The sequence below is a fragment of the Schistosoma haematobium genome, chromosome 4 (assembly GCF_000699445.3).
Source record: "Schistosoma haematobium chromosome 4, whole genome shotgun sequence".
In the NCBI taxonomy this organism is placed as follows: domain Eukaryota; kingdom Metazoa; phylum Platyhelminthes; class Trematoda; order Strigeidida; family Schistosomatidae; genus Schistosoma; species Schistosoma haematobium.
This window is the reverse complement of record NC_067199.1, coordinates 11,331,047-11,355,164: the sequence shown is the minus strand read 5'-3', so window position 1 is coordinate 11,355,164 and position 24,118 is coordinate 11,331,047. Positions and strand designations below refer to the sequence as shown.

Here is a 24,118-nt window from a genome sequence, read left to right as displayed (position 1 = left end):
AAAATCAGTAACATTGGAGAGTAATGTTAGAGAACATGATTAGTTGAACAATCTTGTGATATTTTGACTAGTATGAAACTTATATGAAAATAAAACCCGTTTTAATTTATAAAATCTTTGACTTCCCGGTTGTCAAAGCTTGAAAAGCCTTAGAGATCCTAAACAATGTTCCATAATACTGATAACCAGTAGTCAACAAAAGTAAGGAATGTAGATTTATTTATTCTTCATCTGTTACTGAGATTCGAACACAAATATTTGTAATACTAGTCATTTTGGGGATTTTTAGTTGAACAGTGTAAGATGAATAACTTCGTCGCACAGCCTCCTCCCTTATAGCGGAACTACAGAATGAATAACTCTGCGGTTAAGTGGATAATACTACGTAGAGATTGTGAGGCAGTGAGACGTCAACAGCTGTGGTTGATACCTTTACACACGACCAGATACTTTAACTTAACGTGCTATCCTGACTAGTATAGAGACAAATCAAGACAATTGTATTGATCTATCAAGTTAATAACTGTTGATCTGAGGTGTGTCAAGGAGTGTGGACTTCCGGAACTAGGGTCCATTAAATAACTTTAATCTATGGCAGAAGACATTAGGTATCATAGTTCCATAACTGATTATTGTGATACATGTGTTTATTCTTTTCAAACTACTTATTCAATTCTCAAATACCATTGATGTTATTTTTTTCAACTCTTCTGCATTTTCTCTTATTAATTTCCTCTTGTTGTAGTAATATGAAATGTAGCAACTTGAACCAATACATATTTTCACATCTTAATTTATTTTGAACATGACTAACCAACTACAGGTTTGTGTATTACTAGTTGGGCGACACTTGTGTAGGAGTTGATGATTCAGTCGCTTAAAATAGAGTTGGACTCAAAGCTTAATGACTACTAGTCAAGCTTTAAAAAGATTAAATCGTGACTACATAGTTCCAACCTTACTGAAGGTCACAATAAATAAATTAACCTACCCCCGTCTCGACGATCGGACTGTCGTGAAATGGGTGACTTATAAACTTCATCAGAATTAACATTAGAATGAGCTGCACTCTTCGAATTTAATTTATTTGCTATCGTACCTGGATGACTTGAATTGGTTGATGCTTTATACTGACTTTTTTGTTTTGAATTCTCAAACGATGAAAATGATAATGGTGATGAACATTTTGTATTTTGTCCTTTATCTGAATTATTATGAGATTTAATTTCAGATTTATTAGGAATAGATTTACTAGTATTACTTCTATGGGAAGTTTCATCTTCACTTGAACTATAGACAGTATGTACTTGTGCAGGGAATGTCCAATGGTGCATTTGTTTGTGTGAATATAAATCAGTAGGTGATTCCAGAATATTATTTTTAATATCAGTAGCATTACCTAAAAGGATAATAAATGATTCATTTTATGCTTTGAAAATACACAGAGAGTGAGAAAAATATACAAAAAGAATAAGAGAAAATACAAAGACGAAAATTGAGAAGTAGAACAATGTGGCAAACTACTATTTTTTATAAGAACCAGTATTCATCGTCAACGTAAAATCCCACAAGAATGAATTATCCGTTAAAATAGCCAAATTTCACATCGTCAAAGCAAGACAAAAAGTTTTAAAAATATATGAAGTACAGCAGAGAAATAAATTTAAACAGTAATGTAAATTTAGAGATAAGTACAGTTAAACTGAAATGTAAAAGATAGAAGAATAAGAAGTAAGAAATGATATTGGATATTTAGAGAAACACAAACAGTAAATGTAACTGCGGTTAACTTTGTGTTATATCAGCTAAAGTTCCCAACCATTGATTACAATTAATGGGAAGTGAAAAATAAGAAACTTGATCAAAATCAGTGTTAGATCAGATGTTTACATTCGAATATATCCACGAACACAATCTAACAACACTACAATATGCTTATTACCAACTAAGTTCCCAACTACGTGGATGAAATATTTTACATTAACTTCTAAAAACTGGAAGAATGTGCTCAAAGTTTATAATGCTACTAAAACCTATGATAACAATGGTATATCAAGGTGCTGGCTATTCCAGTATCATACGCCTATTTTAATATTTTTACACAATAATGAAATAACTGAGTAGTACCAGATAAATACTGACGTTCAACTTACCATGGTTAAGTATAAATCAATACTGGTATGGTTTGGTATGGCTATGAATTATCAAAACTTACGCTTGTTAACCCTGATGGAGAAGCTGTTATGTCCCGACAAGAATAATGAATGGTAACTTTTGGGATCTGTTGATGGACCAGTACTAAACGTATATTTCTAGTGTATAATTATTAAGTAACTAAACTATGCATATTCATATTCCTCTTATTATAAGCTTTATTTTGAGCCATAAACTATTATTATACGTTTTACCATTCTTGAGTTATACCCAGTATATTAATTACTACCTCCCTCATTCACATCCACATCTGGCTAATTCTTGTACAAATGTTGTTTCATATTTTATTGGTATGTTGTGATTGGTTTGATTGGTATATAAACTCAGTAAGTTTGAAATATAATTATTCATATCGCAGAGGCTCTGATTGGTGTTCTGGACTTAACTGGCTGAGCTAGGCGGAAAGCAGGGCCAACCAAGACTCTAGACTGCTCGCACGTGTTTTACGCGTTTTTGATCCGATTAATAAGTCACTGCACATTAATCGGCGGTCACAAGTTATAACAGAAGTATAGGCCGCTCACCATCAAACTATATCCTGGTTAATCCTTTCTAATTATTTTCAGTTGCTATTCATCCTTTTCATGTCTGCTTCCAACTGCCGACGCAGTGTGTACTTTGGCCTCCCTCTTTCCCGTTTCCCTTCCGGATTCCAAGTTAGCGCTTGCCTCGTGGTGCAGTTCGATTACTTTCGTAATGTATGTCCTACCCACTTCTAACGTCTTTCTCTAATTTCGTCGTCGGTTGGAAGCTGGTTTGTTTTCTCTCACAGTAGGTTCTTGCTGATGGTGTCTGGTCAACGAACGATGAGTATCTTGAGTAGATAATTGTCTAGAAATACTTGTACCATTTTGATAATTGTTGTGGTAGTTCTCCAGGTTCCAGCTCCGTACAGGAGAACTGTCTTCACGTTTGTACTGAAGATTCTCACTTTGATGTTGATTGAAAGTTGTTTTGAGTCTTATATGCTCTTCAACAGTAGGAATTCTGCCCTTGATTTGCAAATCATTGCCATGAGATCTGTATCAGATCCTCCACGTTTATCGATGATGCTATCCAGGTATGTGGATGCTTCCACCTCTTCCAGAGTTTCGCCATCACATGTGACTGGGTTGGTGTTCTCTGTGTTATATTTGAGGATCTTGCTTTTCCCCTTGTGTATGCTGAGGCCTACTGATGAAGAGGCTGCTGCTACACCAGTTGTCTTGACGTACATTTATTTGTGTGCATGGGATAGAAGGCCCGGATCATCTGCAAAGCAAAAATAGTCTACTTTAATGCAAGCTGTCTATTGTATTCCGTGCTCCCCTAAGATGTCAAGGTTTTCATAATCCAGACGACCACCAGAAGAAAGAGGAAGGGAGAGAGTAGACAGCCTTGTCTGACTCTGGTCCTTACTTGGAATGGATCTGTTAGCTGTCCTCCATGCACGAATTTGCACTGTGGTCCGTCGTATGAGTTCCGGATAATGTTAACAATCTTCGGTACACCATAGTGTCGAAGAAAGTTCCATAAGGTCCTCCTATCCACGCTGTCAAATGCTTTCTCATAGTCAAGTAAGTTGGTGTATTCAATTGATTACTAAACAATGATCCTTAGTGTTGCGATTTGGTCTATGCACAACCGATCCTTACGGAATCCATATGTTGATCTTGAAAATGGACGTCTACTGAATCTTTCATCCTGTTTAGCTACACTCTACTGAAAACTTTCACTGGTACCGATAGTAGTGTGATAAATATGTATTCCTCGCATTTGCTCATATCTCATTTCTTTAGTATCTCTATGAGGTATCCTTTGTCAAAACGTGGTTAGCTATAAATGTCTTAAATTAATTGCTTTCCTTTCTGATATAACGCACAACAATCAGAGAATCTGTCAGAAGAATCACATCTGAAAACTTCATGCATAATTCAAATTGCAACTGCAAGTCTAAGTGAGCTGCTAAAACTGCTGCTGTAAGTTCCAAGTACAGTACAATGCACACTTTCATTGTTGCTACCCTTGTCTGGCAAGGACAAACTTCAATACCAGCTGCGTAACATTAGACATATGCATCCGCTCCATATCTAATTTCTGAAGTATCAATGAAGGTATGAAGCCCCATGAATAAATGATCCATATGAGGTGCCGATGTACACTGTGAGAATGTGATACTTTCCACTTTTCGAATGTCATCCACAAAAGCAAGTCAATGAATTCTCCGTTTTGAAATTTTTTAACCCATTCTAAACCTAATTTGCAGAACCGATGAAACAAGTATTTCACAGGTAGTATAAGGTATACTAACGATTTCAAAGTCTTAGAGTGAGGAATAATAATAATAATCTCAGTAACTTTTGTTTATGAGTTAATTTGACAAATATTTGTCGATGATTATATTATTAATTGTAATTTTAGGTTGTATGCTGCTGATGAGAAGCCGTGAAATAAAATGAATCCATTTTTGTCTCAACCTTGGTGTTTTTGCTGCTTACATTTATCAGGGCATTTGGTTGAATGAAATATTTAATCATTTTTTAAACACTATGAAAAATACCAATATTATGGTTTGAAAACTTTAACTCACAAGAAGCTTGGTCAAATATACCTTCATCCGTATATTCTACAACAGCCTGAACAGTATTTTTCTCTTTATCGCTAAAAGTGTGCATATAAGTGAAAATGTTATGGTACATTTAGAAGGGAACAAAATAATCAAAACTGGAGTTGAGACTTAAAAATTATGTGATACTACAATCAGAATGTTAGTTACAAGACTGAGCTTGATTCCACATACGCAATCTGCGCAGTCTTATAATACACCCAACTCTTCTAAAAGACCTGGCTTAATATATATGAATACATGAGCCTGCACTCTTCAAATTACACAATACAATATTAGAAATAGATTAGTAAAATGAATGCAAAGTCTACTAGAAACAACCACGAGTCATATTACTAAGCACAGATAGTTAATAAATCCTATGAACTGTAGCCAATGTAGAAACTGGCACAAATATTGTGCCAATATGTTACACTTTGTATTACTACGGGAAGCAGTGATAAAGAAGACGGAACTAAAGATAGTAGTTTTTAACTCATTAAGGAATTCAGTCAGTCAATTACAACGTAGGATCAGGAACATATGTACATCCGTCCAAGTTGCCATACCTCATTAGCACAGCAAGATGGACACCAGATTCATAGAAGCAGTTAACTCAATGGTGTAATATATAAAGGAAAAATTGCATATAAGGATATAGTATAGGAAGAAAGATTTAGTACGTACATAGAAAGATATAAAATAATTTAGTCTCATAGTTTAAGGGAAGACAGAGAGTGTATACACCGACGCCATTGCGGTCGATTCTGAGCAATGTTACCCAGAGTCTCCAACCATTGGTTACGATAGTCACGCGGACCCCAACCAAGTAGTCTACATCTACTAACATGGCTCAGAGTAGAAGTTAGTGACTTCAAGCACTGATGCCATGTTTTGGTTTGGCCACTCCTAATTTTCTTCCAGTCGTCTCCAACACTAGTCCGCATTGGGCGTCGTGGTAATCGGTGTTCAGGCATACGTGACACATAGCCCAACCATCTCAGTCGATGAAGATTCACAACCTCATCAACTGATTTACCATCGTTCCCCAATACCATGCGTCGGATCTAACCATTACTTACCCGGTGATCCCAACAGATGCGAGCAATATTTCTAAGACATCTGTGGTCAAATATTAGTAGCTTACGAGTATCTCCTACTCTTAATGGCCATGTTTCGTTGCCGTAAAGTAAAACAGAACGAACTGCCACGTAGAATACTCGTCCTTTTATTGATAAACGGATATCTCGCCCTCGCCATAGGTGATGTAAGTTGGCAAAAGCCAAACGAGCTTTCCAAATCCATGCTGATATTTCGTCAGACACCAACCCATTTGGGCTGATCAGACTTCCTAGGTAAGTGGAGTTGTCAACGCGTTCGACTACTTCACTCTCTATCCTTAGTTCAGGTGTTGACGCAGACCAGTCCTGAAGCAACAACTTGCATTTGGATGATGAGAAGCGCATTCCAAACATGCTGGCATTGTTGATCAGTGCCACCAAAAGACTCTGCATTTTGTCAGCGTCTTCACCAAACAGGACTATGTCATCTGCGTATTCTAAGTCGATAATTGGACCTCCTGGAATGAGATCAATGCCCAAAAATTCGGTCAACAAGAGCGTTATTTCCATCAGTAGGTCTATGATGAAGTTAGACAAAAATGGAGAAAGTCGATAGCCTTGACGGACAACACTTGAGGTTGCAAAAGCAGATGACAGTTCGCCATAAGCTCTGACTCGACTAGTAGTGTTCGAGTAAAGCGTCTTCACACGGTTTATGTACTTCTAAGGTACATCTTCTAATGACGGACACTGCCACACAACCTGTCGGTCTACAGAGTCAAATGCTGCTTTTAAGTCAAGAAAGACCACCATTGTCGGACGCCGATAAGTATACCTGTGTTCTAGAACCTGACGAATAGTGAATATGTGGTCGATGCAGCCACGAACAGGTCCGAAGCCAGCTTGATTTTCCCGTGTTAGCAGTTCACGAGTCTTAGTTAAGCGTCCGATAATTATCGAGGCTAGTATTTTAGATGCTATATTAGTCAAACTAATCCCTCTATGGTTGTCACAGGATGATTTTAACCCTCTCTTTAATATATTGGGACGATCAGTGACTGTGACCAGTCAGATGGAATAACGTCTAACTCCTAGATCTTAGCTAAACAATTAGTTAACCTAATCGCTAAAATTGGACCACCATCCTTAAAGACCTCTGGAGCCAATCCATCTGGACCAGCTGCCCTTCCTCGTTTCAGATTAACTATAGCCTTTTGAACTTCAGCTAGAGTCGGGGGACCCACTTCAATGTTCCATTCACACTGTCTGGGAATGGAGGGTAGTTGTAGAGTCGCTGAAGGCCAGCTGAACTGTTCTCTGGAATGTTCCGCCCATCGTTCTAAACGTCTGGACTGAGAGCAGATGAGGGTGTCGTCTTTTTCCGAAATAGTCTGACTTACACTTGAATTATTAATTCCAGTTTCTTTTATTAGTCTGTAGAGCTGTCTTGTGTTCCCTATAGCCGCCGCCTTTTCCATCTCTTGCTTTCGTTGCCCACCACTGCTCACGGTAGTTCCTTAGACTTTTGCCTAACCTAGATCTGATTTGCTTTCGCTCATCATCGTGTTCAGAGCCTGATGGGATGAGTTTACGAGAATCCATCAGTACGATAGACCTTGAGGAAATCCATTAGTTCTTTGTAACCCTGTGGTTTAAATCACTGATAGATGTCACTGCTGTTTCCACAGCTGTTTGTATAGCTTTCCAAGCAACATCTGGGTCAGCCTCGTTTTCAGAACCACGTAATTGTGACCTCAGTTGTTCCTGGAAACTTCTTTTGGTTTTCTCGCTACTCAATTCAGTTGTAATTGGTCTTTTTACTGAGGCTTTTTTGCGTCCAGTGAGGCGCAAGCAGATGAGTGCCCGTATAAGAGCATGGTCGGAGTCCAAGCAGGTACTCCAGAATGAGCGACAATCTTCTACCGACCCTCTCCAACGATGACTGATGGCAATATGGTCTATTTGAGTCCATCGTTGGTTTGGTGCAGAGGTTCGTCATGTTAGACGATGTCTCTCCTCATGTCTAAAGTTAGTGTTTGCTAAAAATAAACGATTGTCTGAGCATAGTTGCAGCAGACGATCACCATTATCTTTTCGCTGCACCGGAATACCAAAATACCCACCTAAATGTCTTTCTGTTTGGTTCAAGCTACCTACTTGAGCATTAAAGTCACTTGCTACATGTACTATGTCTGAGCGTTTAGCTTTCTGAACCCTCAAATGCCCTGGTATGGCCGAGAGCGGGGTGGGTTCGCCCTCCCTCTCGAAATACTCTCACACGGCCACGCGTATACATCCTCTGCCAAGGAAGTCCTACTCACTGCCTTCTCGTGGCGGGGTTGTTGTTTACGAAAATGAGGGGACGAAAAGCGAATGTCCGGCGCTTTAACCGAATTCCAAATCAATGGTGCACATGGGCTCCTGTATCCTGCGGGAACAAATGGCGTACGAACCAATTTTCGGTCACCGGCTACCATGGGACTGCATCTCCTCACGATGCTCCACTGCCTTGCGAGTTAGACCATTAGGTCAAAGGCTTGGGGTGTGACCCCCTAAGAAAAACACCTGCTTCGGTTTGGGCACCCGGGCAGTACTATGTCTGAGCGTTTAGCTTTCTGAACTTCAGAAAGCTTTCTGTAAAATTCATCTTTAACTTCATCCGAGCTGCAGTCAGTGGGAGCGTAGGCAGAAACGACGAAAAGGGCAACGACGTGTGTCCCTATCCTTTCGAGTTCTTACAGAGCCGTTAAACCAAACAGCATACAGACGACTGTTAACAGGGATCCATTCTAATGGTGCTTGTTCCGCCCTCATGCTTAGTGCTATCCCTACTCCTGCCAGTCCACGAGAGCTGGCCGTCGGGTCACCAGATACACGGAGGGTGTATCTCGTTGGCTCTCCGTTTTGCCGAGGTGAAGTCAAGTGAATGGCTACGCTAGGATCCTATATGCGTGTTTCGGAGACACAGCATACATCAATGGTACGAGATTCTACAGTCTTAGCCAGGGAAGCCTGCTGGCCGATTTGACATAGGGTGCGTGCGTTGAAGGCTCCAATGTGTAGTTTGGAGCGAGGCTTCAGTAGACCTGGGACAGTGTTTTGTGCACTAGAATCTTTGGCCATGTTTACACTTGAGGAAGCCAAAGAGGAAGTTTAGTGTTGAAAGTCGACGTAGGATGAATAATAGGGACCGAAGAAAGAGGTTGATTATGAATACAGTGATCTTGAGTGCTGTTAGAGGTATGAGGGCGATTATCACTTCCCGGTTGCCCACACCGTGGAAGGGTTCAATAAGGAATTAGCTAAATAGGAAGGAATAAATAATATTAAGACTGAAAAGTTAGTGGTAGAGTGAATGTATCTGTGAATACGATCGATTTTGGGTTATGTCAACAAACTTTTATGATTGTTAGTGATACTTCCCAAATGTCCAAACCAAGGTAGGTGAGGAGAAATCCGAACCTTTAACTTTAAAGTGGAAACCTGTAGACGTACACTGAAGATACCTGGATAATGTGTGCGTTATTCAAACCAACTAACTGGCTATACTAAAATATGATGTTGGCTGCAGTAGGAATGTTTGAAAAAAAGCTGAGGATGATCAGGGTCCCATAATCACTGAAGTGAGGTCAAAAAAATGTATTTTCAAGTCACCAATTAATGCCTATTTTACAGCGTTACTACTCAGTGACGTGCGAATATCCAGAGCTTAAACTTGGTTGGTGGGTGCGAAGAATCCAACTAGGGGACTTAGGAAACCCTGTGATGTATATGGACTCCAGGATCCTAAGGGAACAGATCGCGCATGAGCATATTATCGGATGTCAGCTACCATGAGACTGCACCTCCCAGAGTTGCTCCAGTGCGCTGTGGACTAGACCACAAAGTCAAGGGCTTGGGGAATGGCCCCCTAGAAACACCACCTCTTCTTTGGCCTGGATACCCGAATTTCATGATAACTGCCTTGTGTGGTGAACATATATTTTCGTGCCCCTTTGTACTAAAATTTATGTTTACATAAATAAAAATGATTTGAAAGAACAACTAGTTATGGTTCTACATTAAGCATCACTTGTTTCGAGTTGAATGGATAGCAGGATTCTTCAACTTCTTGTTATTTGTACAACTTGTTGTTCATACCACATAAAATGAATTGGTGTCGTAACAAACTGTCATGAGTTCTCTCATTACGACTCAGCTACTCTTATTATTTAGTATTCTTTGGACACTTCACTCGACAAGTTCCCCAATCAGGACACCGTTAAACAGGAACGTAATTATATTCCAAATAAACAGGATTGAATGTAAGCATGAATCGTAATAAGAAAAATGTTAGTATATTCATGATTTTAACTTGAGATTCTAGAGTCTTCTCTAAGTAGCTGCCAGCGCTGATGGGTTTAGAAATAGCCAATCGGAGTGCCCCAACAAAGTCCCGAACGGAGCATGCTCTAATCCAATCTATATCCGCCTAACAGAAACTGGAAACGTCGACCATTAAAGACGCTTTACAACCCTACTTTGATGTCACGTATATCATGACGAGTAAAGATGAAAATGAATTCTCAAATATCAATTGAAACTAGTTAGTGAAACTTCCGAGACTAACCCTTTGATCAATAAACATTAAATCGGAGTATTATTTGCAGTGTTTCAGGTGCAGTTAATTTATGCGTAGGTACCTCTAACAGTTTAGGTCAATTTGTCATCGATAGCACCATCAAAAATTTACTGTGATCATAAAAGGTCGATTGTCCTAAGCCGTATAGCGGCACTTCTTATTTCAGTATCTAACATATGTGTTCAATCACCATCTCCAACAAACTGCCTGCTATCAACACTACTTAAGTAATAATAAGATGCTCGACCGTAGCTGCTACATTGGCGTGGCGGCTAGGCTTGTCTATCGTGATGACTTGACCAAACTATAACAGGGTCACGTGTTTCTTTAAGCCCAACTATGCCGAGCAGGTCGCTTGGGGAACGGTAAGACTAAAACCAAAAACTAAGGGCCCGAGGGCGAAGTCATACTGCTAACTGTAAAGGGGTGTGGTAGCAGTAAGGTTTTTACCTCGAACAACCAGCATCAGCAGCGACACTGACTTCTCACAACGAAAGGAAGGGATTAAGAAAGCTCGACCCTAAAGATGTTACACCTCACTTTACTGCACGGATTTCTGTTTCCTGAGGTAAGACCCTTTGAAGTGCAGAGCTAACACATCAGAGTTCCCATAAAGAAGCCGTGTGAGACTGGCCTTATGCAGTTGTCCCTTGAGTTTTGAGGTCATGCTTTCAGATCTCTAAGACGATCACTAATTCAGCTTCTTTTCCAGGTCTCTCAAGAGGAAATATCCTTCCATGGTGTGGGCAAACGGGAAGCGATAACCGCCCTCATACCCATATCAGCACCTGAGATCATTTTGTTGAAGATTGAATCCTTCCATAGATTCCCTATACTTCTTTCATCCCCGTGATTAACACTTCTCATATACCTTTATCATCACGCTCCATCAATGCTAATGATTTGTGTTCACGAAATGTTACTCCTGTTTTCCTAAAACCACGCTCTAAACTACGTGTTGGATTTTGCAATTTTCGAACGTTGTGTCAGGTAGGAAAACAGCCTTCTTTAACTAGGACTCTATACTCTCACCCGATCAATATATGTTGCGTATCCGAGACGCACATACAGGACCCAAGTACGGTCATTCATTTGACCTCGCCTTGCCAATGTAAAGAACCGGCACGATTTACCCCTTTGAGTATTTGGAGACCCCATCCTACTTTCTGAGAGCGCGCTAATGTAGGTATAACATTAAGTTCAAAAGCAGAAAAGGCTATGTTAGACTGAATAAAAATGGACAGTCACTTTTGTGTTGTTCGACTAGACAGGATAGTAAGCACTCAAAAAGATAGGAACACACAACATTGCCTTTTTGTCGTCTCTGTCTACGCTTCAACTGATTGCAGCTCGGACGGAGTTAAAGATAAATTTTACAAGAAGCTATTCAACCTCCTTCAAAAAGCTAGACGCTCTGATTTAGTAATAGTGGCAGGTGATTTAAATGCTCAAGTTTATTTATTTAAACACATAGACGTTGGTACAAGGAGGCACCAAATACATATGCGCCACACAAATCATTCGATTTGTTTGAGGGCTGCAACACTGCCCGGGTGCCCAAACCGAAGCAGGCGGTTTTCTTAGGGGACACACCTGGAGCCTTCGACCTAAAGGTCTGATCCACAAGGCAGTGGAGCAACGTCAGATGCAGTCCCATGGTAGCCGGTGACTAACGATTGGTTCTTACTCCATTTGTCCCCTCAGGATCCTGGAGCCAGTGTGCACCATTGGTTTAGAATCAAGCTTTTGCAACTTCCATAGGCAGACTCTCTATGTCCACCAACCTGGTTAAAGCGCCGGACGTTCGCTTTTCATCCTCTCAATTTCGTAAACAACATCCCCGCCGCGAGAAGGCAGTGGTTGAACGCACGTGGCCATGTGAGAGCATTTCGAGAGGGTGGGCGGACTCTCCTCACTCTCGGCCGTACCAAGGCATTTGGGGGCTTTTTATATTTTTTTCTTGAGCGAATCTTACGGTGTTGTGGCTCAGCGAACAGATAAAGGCGATTATCTATTGCAACTATGTCCATCTATTTCTGGGAAACACCAACTTTAAGCATAGGGAGAAACATCGTCTGACGTGGCAACTTCCACAATCGTCTCATCGATCGACTCAAACAGACCACACTACCATTAGACATCATTGGGGGGCTCGATTAAAGACTATCGCTTATTCTGGAGCACATGTTTAGACTCGGATTATGCTCTAGTTCAGGCACGTATTTGTCTTCAACTTACCGAACGTAGAAAACCTACAGTATGGAAACGCTTGAGAGTTCAACCTAATAATTGAAAGGCTCAAATATTTCAGGAACAACTGGAGATATCCAAAATGCTGTGAAAACAGAAGTGATATCTATTAGTAACTTAAACTAAAAGGTTAAGAAAAGTCAGTGGATTTCGACAGCATCTACAGAACTGATGTTAGGAAATCCACCCCATCTGGTTCTAAACACGATGAGTGGAGGCAGTTTAAATGTAGGCTGATGGAAAGCCCACGTAATGATTGTGAGGAGGGTTAGGTAGCGAAAGCAAGAGAGATGGAAAAGGGAGAAGCGACAGGTAACAACAGACAACTATTCAGATTTATAAAGAAAACGAGTACTGAAATTCCTGGCTGTTAGTGAAGCTATCTTGGAAAAGACGGAACTAATATTCACTCCCAGTTCACGAGATCGGACCGATGGGCTGAGCACTTTGAGGAAACGTTAAACTGGCCTTCAGCCACACTTCAATTATCCACTATTCCCAAGCAACCTGAATGGAAAACTGGTGTGAGTCCTCCAACTCATAGTGAGGTTGAATAGACTATAAGTAATCTAGGGCGAGGAAGAGCATCAGAGCCTGATAGACTAACCCCTAAGATTTTTAAGGACAGTAGTCCAGTGTCAGCAGTTAGATTAACTAAAATCTTGTGAAAATTCCCATTTTGCCATTTGGTAAATAAAGAAGGAACGAATTGAGCGAAGAAATTTCTTTTCAATTAGTTTTTCATCACGGCTCTACACTAATATATACATATATATGTTTTACAATAATAATATAATACTCGTCGAGTGGATACGTTACGTAATAATTACATAATGACATTTAAACTAACATTGAGTAATTGGAAGAAAGAGGATTATTAATATTCAAAGTAATCAAGAAGTTGCTATGTTGAGTAATATAAGAAACAAAGAAGGAACAGAATTTTAACGGATGGTCAATATGATAGTAGTTACGTAAGAATCAAGAGATGAATGTTGAGAAGTTATAAGGTTCAATTAACTTAACATCAGAAGATGAACAGAATAATAGCATATCTTTTCTAGACGTCCAACTGACTAGAAGAACAGACGGAACTATGAAAAGAAGGGTACACAGAAAGTCAGCAGCAGGTCAATACACTCATTTCCACAGTGCAGTTCCAATCAGATACAAAAGGAACTTGATAAAGATCTTGATACATCGTGCTAGAATTATCTGCTCTGAAGACACCATTGAAGAAGAATTGAACAATATTCGGAACCTACTCAGTCTGAATGGGTACCCCATGAAATTCATCGACAAACATGTGACGGAGAAGAAAACAAGGATAAAAATACCCACCGTCTCCAAGACGGTATTATTTATAAAACTACAATCCATAAATGACACCATTGAAGAAGTCATGACTCAGAAACTACGAAGAGCTGTACAAAAAACGTTTAATGCTGCCAAATTAAATGTCATCTACAACCACCCGAAAATAAGAACATCCATTAAAGACAGACTGCCAGAATCCGCCAAATCTATGTGTATCTATTGTTTCAACTGCTCCTGTGGAGCCAGCTACATAGGGCGTACAATTCGGCAAGTCCGTCAACGCATTACAGAACATCATCCGACATGGCTAAGCAAAGGACAGGTGAAAGTGATTAAAAGTTATATTCTCTCTCACTTGGTTGACACAGGTCATCAAGTCGAATTGAATAAAGCTTTTAAGGTTATCTACAATATTCCACCAAATCTACCACATGGTTTACGAGTGCGCCTTTTGCACATTGCGGAAGCCATCGCAATCCATGTTCACAAACCTGACCTTTGTATCCAAAAGAAATTCGTACAACCACTTTCTCTGCCCTGGCCTTTAGTATAAAATTTCCGTCATAAGGACTATTTTTCATACTTCTTCCACTTCTTTTTTTTAATTTTTGTAATTTTGTTTCTATTGCTTTTGAACCTTATAACTTCTCAACATTCATCTCTTGATTCTTACGTAACTACTATCATATTGACCATCCGTTAAAATTCTGTTCCTTCTTTGTTTCTTATATTACGCAACATAGCAACTTCTTGATTACTTTGAATATTAATAATCCTCTTTCTTCCAATTACTCAATGTTAATTTAAATGTCATTATGTAATTATTACGTAACGTATCCACTCGACGAGTATTATATTATTATTGTAAAACATATATATGTATATATTAGTGTAGAGCCGTGATGAAAAACTAATTGAAAAGAAATTTCTTCGCTCAATTCGTTCCTTTTTTCTTAATTAAAATTTTAACTGAAATCTTGGAACTGGATGTAATCTCATCAGACTGGTCTCAACCGCTGACAGTCCCGGTTTATCAGAATATAAGAAAGGACAAAAATCCTTTAGTGACAATCAGAGGAATCTGTTTAACAATAAATAGTGTCTAATATACTTGTCTCAATAACACTTCTAAGTCTGACTAGAGCTCGTGAAGAGCAAATCCGAGGAAATTAAGCTGCTTTCAGATATAGACGTGGATGTATAGACCAAATATTCACCTTTCGATAGGTGCTGGAACATGAATATGCCTTTCGATGCCCGACTATAGCTGTATTCCTTGATCTAAAAATGGCGTTCAACTCTATTGATTATGAGGTTCTGTCATTCAAAGGAGTACAAAACAAGTACATCAACCTCATACAGGCTCTACTCGAACCTTACTGGTCGAGTCAGAGCTTATGCAAGTGTCATCAGAATCGCACACTTCAAGTGGTGTTTGTCAGAATTATCCCCTTTCCCAATTTTTATTCAACTTTGTGATAGACATGCTTTCACAGATGTGTAACATGGTCATTACAAATAGAAGACATTTGTAGTTTACTGGTATTCAATCATGGGCATCTACGAAGCATTCCTCGTGTAGTTTGGGACCACAAACTAAGCAATTTCTGGAATACGAACGGGTTTCTAGGTATAGAAGGCAAAGCGATTGATGTGGTAAAGAATCTTCACCAACTGAGGACATCTGGGACATGTGTTACGTGTGCCCAATCACTGTCTGCATTGACAGGCGATATTTTCTGGTGCAACAGTAGACTGGAACAAAGGTCGAGGTGGTCAAACCAAAACACGACATCAGGTATGAAACCACCGACAACTGGATTGAGTTATGTTCATAGGTGTAGACAACCTGGTTGTATTTGCGTGATTATTGTAACCAGTGACTAGAGACTCTAAATGATATGGCCCAAAATTGTGAGCACTGAAGCAGGTGCATCCATTCTTTGTCTTACTCCAAATCCTAAGATTCCGAATTCCTCATACTCTCGTTTTGTTTTCATTTAGATAATTTATCTTCTCTTCCCAGATCGTATCTTTGATGCATGGTCTTTCCTATTACTACTCATGTTGTCTCCAGTATTCTGGGATTTAGTGTGACGATCTCATTCCTCTGTACTAATAGGGTATGGCAACTTGAACCGATGTACATACGTACCAGGTTCTACGTTGTAACTGACTGACTGAATACTAGGGTGCAAAAACTTATATTCGAATGTAATGCGGATCGCATCTCATGTCATTCGATTAGCTTATGCAATGCCTATTGTTTAACAATCTTGGTTTTTGAAAAAGTACAGCTCATAAGTATTATAGCCTCACTGGATGGATTATAATTCCATTTTACTGTTATACGTTAGTTCGCAACATCAATCATTTCGGCTTTGCTACTGTCACCTTTTTGAGTGATACTACTCGGTAACATGTTGTAATAGCCACCTTTTGTGCCGTAAATTAAATGAAATAAATTATAGTACTAGATTTGTACCAGTTGTATTCAGTTGTGTCCTAGCCAACCAAACTATTTAGTAACCACGGTTTACTCGGTTTCTATTAATGAAAATCGATTGAAACTAAGAATCTCATGATACACAAAAACATGACGACTACCTACAAAGCTCTTTTTTGTGCTGGTAATAAACTGGCCTACATAAAGACCATTAAAGTTTTATAAATTAAATATGCATATACATAACCTTTCTACTTACTGGTCATTAAACATATCCCAATTACGGCTAGAGGAAGAGATTTTACTAGCATGAGATACATCTGAAGGTGTGAATCCGGTTTTCATCTCAATACAATGACAGCCATTTACTCTGTCAGGAGATTTTGGATTGATATTCTGTTCTTTTGATTTGCTCGTATTTACGGCATTTACAACATTTTGTTCACATGTAGGTATGTATGTTTTTGCGTGGTCAGAAGCACCCAAAGTCCTTTTAATATCCATGATATCGTTTGAAATATCTTTCACTATGGCAGGGTTTAGCAAATGCTCTCCATCGAGACTCTCAGAACTTGAATTAATGGTAGGTCTCCCACAGTAAATGTCTGTGACTGAATCAGGGCTACCAGAAAACGAGCGCATATCGAATGAACAGTCTTTCACGTGAGATCTTGAAATAAGACACGGGCTACCTGAGTCACTGCCACTTGAGAGACCATCTTCTACAGTAGGCATTGTTACAGTGATATGTTTTGGCTGTAACGTACTTTGCTGCATAACATCCGAGGACCGAACACAAGCACTATCCTTTTCCGTTAGAAAACTAGACGCAATTGGGACATAATTGCTATCTGAACGGATAGTCGCGAACTTTTTTCCAGAAAAAGGGGACAATAGAACCAACTGTTTCGAAATATCTGATACATCAAAATTCACTCTGTTTTCGTCATTGGAACTCAAAGGAATGTCGGACAACTCGTGTTCTGAAAAACATGTCACCGAATCACAAGATCCTCTTGCTTCGTTGCTTTGAGAACTAGCCACATTTTCCTTTATTGTGCTGTCTGTTAATTCACGAATATGAGGGACAGAAAAACATTCTTTGTGGCACAATCCTGTGTAATCCGTATCTGTTCCATGGCCTCCATTCATATTCTTTGAAGTGCCGCTAGAAGATATCTTATCCACATTTGTCTTGAGTATACATCGTTTGGGTCCGTCATATAAAATCTCAGATGTGAAAAGAGATGGTAAACCATAGATAAGTGTCGTCGGACTATCACCACTAGAATTTGTACTCGGAACATTTTGTTCTAAATTTTGTGATTCCATTCTAGTGAGTGACATGCTTATTTGATAACCAACGGACAGTGTAGACTAACTCCTTGCATCGCAAACTTTTAATACCCCCGCCTATTCCTAAAACTCAAACGTTCTAGTCAGAAATATCGAATGGTGTTTCTTATGTTCTGAATGTAAGCCGCAACATGTCTTTTTGACTCAGTATATTCCTGATTATGCTTACTTGTGAGTTATCCCAGTCCTTTTGGATGTATCCAATTCTGCTCTGCTGATTTTTTCGTGTTTAAAAAGCGTAATATCCCATGTACTTTATCCTATTTGGTTGCACCACTTGCTGATTTGACTGTCCTGGGTTCCTGTGATGAAAAACAACAGTGTCGCTAGCGCTGAATGTCTCCACAGAAGGCAACTTTGCTTCTTACGGGTTTTTGTAGCTACTACAAAAGAGGTTTATGAAACAAGCTTCTGAAAGCTTAAAAGCCACTCGTGAGGAAGCAACTTTGAAGTAACAGGCGTCTGTGATTATAGTTTTTGCGTAGTGAAATTGCCACAGTAGTTCTCTACATTTCTCTGAGAACTTCCCGCTTCATAAATGCCTAGGAAGTGCGAAGCATCCGCCCAAGAACTCGAAGGTAGATATGTGAAATGTTCCGTTAGTTTCGTATGTTGATTATAAGCCCCTTGCCCTAACATTATGTGGAGAGTTATTTAATCGTTCAGTCGGATGCAGTATGTTCTTTAATCAACAGTGCTCTAGTTCCTTATGATGTGTGCCTGCATGGTGCCTACAATGTACGTCTGAACGAAGCCAACGGCACATTGATGGTTGTTAGGAGAAAAATAACTTTACGATAGGCTGTGGACCAATCAACTTACATGGAAGATAGATTGGGTGTTCAGAGTCTATCTTCGGACGTGGTTCTAGGTACAGACTTGTTAACGAATTGTGAGGGATGCTTAAACTTAAAGGCAAAGGTATTTGCCTTTCGGAATTCATCTTGGAAACTGGGTTGTTATAAATAGAAAGAAGCTTTTAATCCTAAAATAATGATTAATGTTAACCGAATGGAGACAAATGATATCTCATCTTTACTTGTGGATTGACCTTTGGAGCATGTGGAATTAATAAAAGAAATTTTAAAACGTTTTATGACATATTTGCTTGATAGTGAAAAGGTATCGGGATCAGGATGGCTGTGGTACTGGAAGTGCAAAACCATGTAGCCAAGCACTTCATCGTGTATTTGTACAGTTTAAAGAAGCTCTTGATGATATGATAAACGGCTTGTTAGCACGTAACATAATCACACCGTCCATATCACTTTGGGGAGCCTCATCTGTGTTAGCGAAAAAGAACGAAATTTTGAGACTGTGCGTCGTCTATCGAAAACTTATTGAGATCGAAAAACATGGTTCTTCATTTATTGCCACAAGTAAGCGATACCTTAGATACACTGGGTGGTTCGAAAGCGGCTCGCAACATCAGATTTAACATTTGATTATTGGAAAGTCGAATCTCATCCAGGTGACCAACATATAACGGCTCTTACCTTATTATTTAGTATATATGGGTTTCAAACAATACCGTTTGTACTAAGTGGTGCACATTCTACTTTCCAATGGTTAATTCATACAAAGCCGGCTGGTTTGGTGTATTTAGGTGATGTTATGGCACACAAAACAACCATTAAAGAACACAAAAAATTTCCAAATAGTTTTAGACTGCCTTGAGAAGTTGGTATTAAAGTAAAACCATTTAAATATCGCCTGCTGAGGAAGCAAGTTAGATTCCTCGTTCATTTTGTTGACAATCAATGACACACTCAAATAGCAAAAAAATCGATGCCGTCCGAAACCAAGTTGTTTCACAAAATTCAAATGAACTTCGCAGCTCCCTGGGTTTAGCAACTTATTATGGATTTGTCCAAAGGTTTCCTGAGAATCCACCTTTCCTTCCCACCTTACTTAGAGAGGACTGAAAATGGACCGCAAATTGACAACAATCTTTCGATTGTCTAGACTCTATTCCTACTGTCGGCAGTTTCAACTTAGGCATCGATGAAAGCGACCAAACTATCGGTAAAGTATTATCGTAAGTTTCTTTTGACGGAAAAGAAAGAGTTATTACATATGGAGGCCGAATGTCATATAGGCTAGAGAAAGATTACTGCACAACACGAAAAGAGTTGCCAACAGTGGTCTACTTTGTGCGCTACTTCAGGCATTACTTTTTGGGATATATGTTTACTATCGGAAACAATTACAAAGCTTTAAAATGGTCGCAGAATTTTAGAGATCACGAAGAGCGAATTGCCGAGTGGAAAGAGTGTTAACAAGAACATGACTACGAGTGCATCTATTGGCCCACTAAATAGAATTAAAACTTGGACATTTAAGCATGCAGAGCAGCTAAACCTCATGAAAATTGTGCTTCGACAACGAATATAATAGAGTTGAAAACTACAGAAATTATTGAATGGGCTCATATTCAGACAACAGATCCGAAAACTTCAATAATGTGTAACGCTTCAACAAATCAGAGTTCTCGGTCATCTTCAGCAGAAATTCAAGGTGTTAGTTTGGAAGGCAGATGTCTATGGACCGTGTGGAAATCTTGAATGATAACAGATAGAGTATTATATTTTCGTTGTGGGCAAAGCCCATGAAGACTTTGGTCATGGCCATCAAACGTAGATACTGGCGGCCTGAACGAAAGAAAGACATACGTAATTACATCAGAGCTTGTAAGACATATAAAATGATTATGAGCACAAAGGACAACTCGTGTCCCCCATCAGTAAGTATGAATCCAGGCTACCCAAACGAAATAGTGGGGATCGGCATTTTGGGACTAACCAAAAAGAGAAATAAGTATATTTTAGTAATGACTGGTCACTTGATGAAGTGGTGCCTAGTAGTGTTGGTAATACTGTAAGTCATTAGAAGGTCACTTCTGAGACATCTGTACTTAATTGGGTAACGATCAAATGAACTGATCCGTTCTTCTTAACTTTTGCATTCTAGTCTCCATACGGATTTCGTGGCTCCCCTTTGGATATGTTTCAGTGTACTATTGTCCCTTTGAAGTGACAGAGGAAACGCTGTATTTCTACATTCTAAATACGACCGAATAAAAGTGTTTCTGATTAAGTGAAAACCCCTATTGTCGAACTTGACAAAAACGCTCTTCAAAAGTCGACAGCGTAAGATTTGCTCGTTAGGCATTTTCATCACAACTAGAATAAGACTTTAGAACCAGGACTCTTAGATCTTTCTGAACTTGAGATACCTTCAGAGGGGAATCATTCAGCTTATATGCGTAGTTTACATCATATCTCACACGGCCTAATTTGTAACAGTTTAGGTTGATTTGTTAAGAGTTGACCTCAAACAATTAAGTATATGTCGATGCAATAGAGCTCAGGTACTCATTGACTTATTTAGTATGGGCATTGTGTTTCCTGTTATCTTATATTTAATGTTGAAAGGCTTTATGTGTTTGGACAGGTAATCCCATGAACCACTGAGACTATCTCGAGATCTAAATAAAGACCCATTCACTGTTAGTCTCATTTCTTCTATCAATAGAACGAAATATATCTACTGGCACGAAAAAGTTACTATTTCAAGTATTTAAACTTAATCCGTTACTATCTTCCCAGCTTTGAACTAAAATCAAATCTTCCCGGCGTGTCTGCTTGTCATCTTGATCTCAAACTTCTCTTCAAAGCCTACCATCGTCAGCGAAAATTTATTAATGATAACTTCTGAAAAAAGGTCAATTATATGAATTGGAAACAGAAGTCCTAGAACTGAGCTTCAGAAGGACATTTTGTAGTCTAAGAAAAAGTCAAGTTGATTCTGACCTTGTAGAGTCGGCAGCAGGTTGATTGTGCAAACATGATCTCTCCCGGAACCATGTTGTTGGAATGAATAGGAGTTTACAGATAGAGAGTAATAATACGGACCGTCGTATATCAAAGGCTTCATAGTGTCCTGGGTTGTCGAGAGGATTGTTTCCCGCCAGTGACTTGAAGGTTCACTAAATGGACCCTCGTAGAAAATTGTTATGATGTACACCAGCTTCACACTGTCTGGAACAGTGCCTTGGCTTAAGGTGTGCTAACATCACACGGACTGGTATTTTTGGAATTAAAGCCTCTTCTTATGTTGATTCTGTAGTTTCTGATGCATCATTCCAGAGCATAGGTTCACTCCTTAAACTCCTCGCGGGTTAAAGATGGAGCTCTCTTTGATGTGATCTGTACACAGCATTTAGAATCTTGAAAATATTATTCTCTCAGGAGCTCTGTGTCATCGCCGCCGTTGTTAGTTAAGCTAATAAAACCTAACAACTAGGAAACTTTGGCTTTGGCTTGTCGAAGGTGAGCTGCATGACAGGATAAGCTCTTCGGATTGGAGACAAATTTACCACTTAGATTAATGAGATACTTAAGTCTATTTTATCGCCCTTGTGGATTGGTCTCTTGCCAGTTTGCACCAACTGTATGTGCTGGAGCAACTAGTTCGCCTGTATTCTGCCCAGGAGTACCTTTGGAATCCTAGCATTTGAAAAGTGTGACTCCTTGTGATTGTACTGGCGCTGATTGGCTAATATTTCTCAAGGTCACTGAAGATTCGTTCAAAGGTCGTCCATAAATTAGAGTATCGCCAATTGCATTTCATATCTGTATTCTGTTCCTTAAGGAATATGTAGTTATATCGTATTTGGATGCTATAACCCACGAACTTTATGTATTTACAGGATCTATTCGAACCTCTACCTAATATCAAGAAATATGTATAATCGTGTATGTTAAAGCACTCTACTCACTATTTTATGAACTATCATTTAAATCGTATTTGGATACTATATCTTATTTAATTTCCGAAATTACCTGTTTCATTCGGTGAGTCTGTCATAGTTTTTTTGACAGTATTTTTATCCAAAAAGCCGTTTCATATATTTACTCATTAAGCAAAATAATAATCTTAGGTGTTGAGGAATCCCATTAAGAACCATGTATATTCTTCAAGATGGGCGAAGTTGTGTGAATATTTGATGGTATACCAAACAGGATTATAGATATTGGTCTTCCATGCTTCCCATTCCACTCCTTCTGTAATTGCAGAACAAAGATGTGCCGGATATCATCGACTTCCTTTCTGTGGTTTTTAAAGATGCCCGTGCTTCGGATAACCTCATCAAATGAGTATTATTAGAGTTGCTGAGTTTGAGCTACTCAATTATTCTGTTTTGTAAGCTTGCAGCGTTCGTACTTAAGCAGTTGGTGCTTGCATTGTGAAAAGCGATAGTTTCCTGAAGCTTATGTTAATGAATGGGCAACTTGTCTTCACAGGAATTTCAAAGTGGTTGGTCTCTGTTCAGGAGCAAAGACGAGGTGGGTTGAATATAACGCTCTTTGAACTTTATTCCCCCTGTCGCCCTTCTGCGATTACTACAAGTCCAAGTCCCGGACAAGGATGGGGTTGGGGTGTGGACAGCAACTTCATGCAGTAAAAACTCAACCTCGTTAAAAAACACCAACCAGGGGAAATAACTTAAATCGTTTTAACTTTGTTACAGAAGCCAAAAGATCTTCATTTAAAGGAATTACGACATCTTATGATGAAAGTCGAGATTCTTCGGAATTCACTAGACTGATGTATTTTCTAACAACATATCTTTATAAACAAATATAGAAACGATTACCATACTCACAAGGGATTTCTGAACGATGTGAGAGACCGGCTGGGCCACTCAAATGGCTGTAGAAATGAAGAGATACAACCTGGCAGTACTCGGAATAAGTGAAACCCACCCGATCAATATATGTTGCGTATCCGAGACGCACATACAGGACCCAAGTACGGTCATTCATTTGACCTCGCCTTGCCAATGTAAAGAACCGGCACGATTTACCCCTTTGAGTATTTGGAGACCCCATCCTACTTTCTGAGAGCGCGCTAATGTAGGTATAACATTAAGTTCAAAAGCAGAAAAGGCTATGTTAGACTGAATAAAAATGGACAGTCACTTTTGTGTTGTTCGACTAGACAGGATAGTAAGCACTCAAAAAGATAGGAACACACAACATTGCCTTTTTGTCGTCTCTGTCTACGCTTCAACTGATTGCAGCTCGGACGGAGTTAAAGATAAATTTTACAAGAAGCTATTCAACCTCCTTCAAAAAGCTAGACGCTCTGATTTAGTAATAGTGGCAGGTGATTTAAATGCTCAAGTTTATTTATTTAAACACATAGACGTTGGTACAAGGAGGCACCAAATACATATGCGCCACACAAATCATTCGATTTGTTTG

At 39.2% G+C, this 24,118-nt stretch overlaps 1 protein-coding gene across 2 annotated transcripts in view; it reads right to left on the bottom strand.

Moving 5' to 3' along the window:
• The window catches only part of APBA1_1 (Amyloid-beta A4 precursor protein-binding A member 1), a 48,744-nt gene extending 30,831 nt beyond the window's left edge, over positions 1 to 17,913 (bottom strand). For both annotated transcript variants that reach the window (XM_051215644.1, XM_051215643.1), the window contains exons 1-3: positions 16,753 to 17,913; positions 4,784 to 4,854; positions 992 to 1,399 (exon numbers count right to left, since the gene is read on the bottom strand). In XM_051215644.1, coding sequence (XP_051066176.1) covers positions 992 to 1,399; positions 4,784 to 4,854; positions 16,753 to 17,840 — 1,567 coding nt within the window. In that variant the 5' untranslated portion in view covers positions 17,841 to 17,913. The remainder of the gene's footprint in view (positions 1 to 991; positions 1,400 to 4,783; positions 4,855 to 16,752) is intronic.
• Positions 17,914 to 24,118: the final 6,205 nt, after the last annotated feature.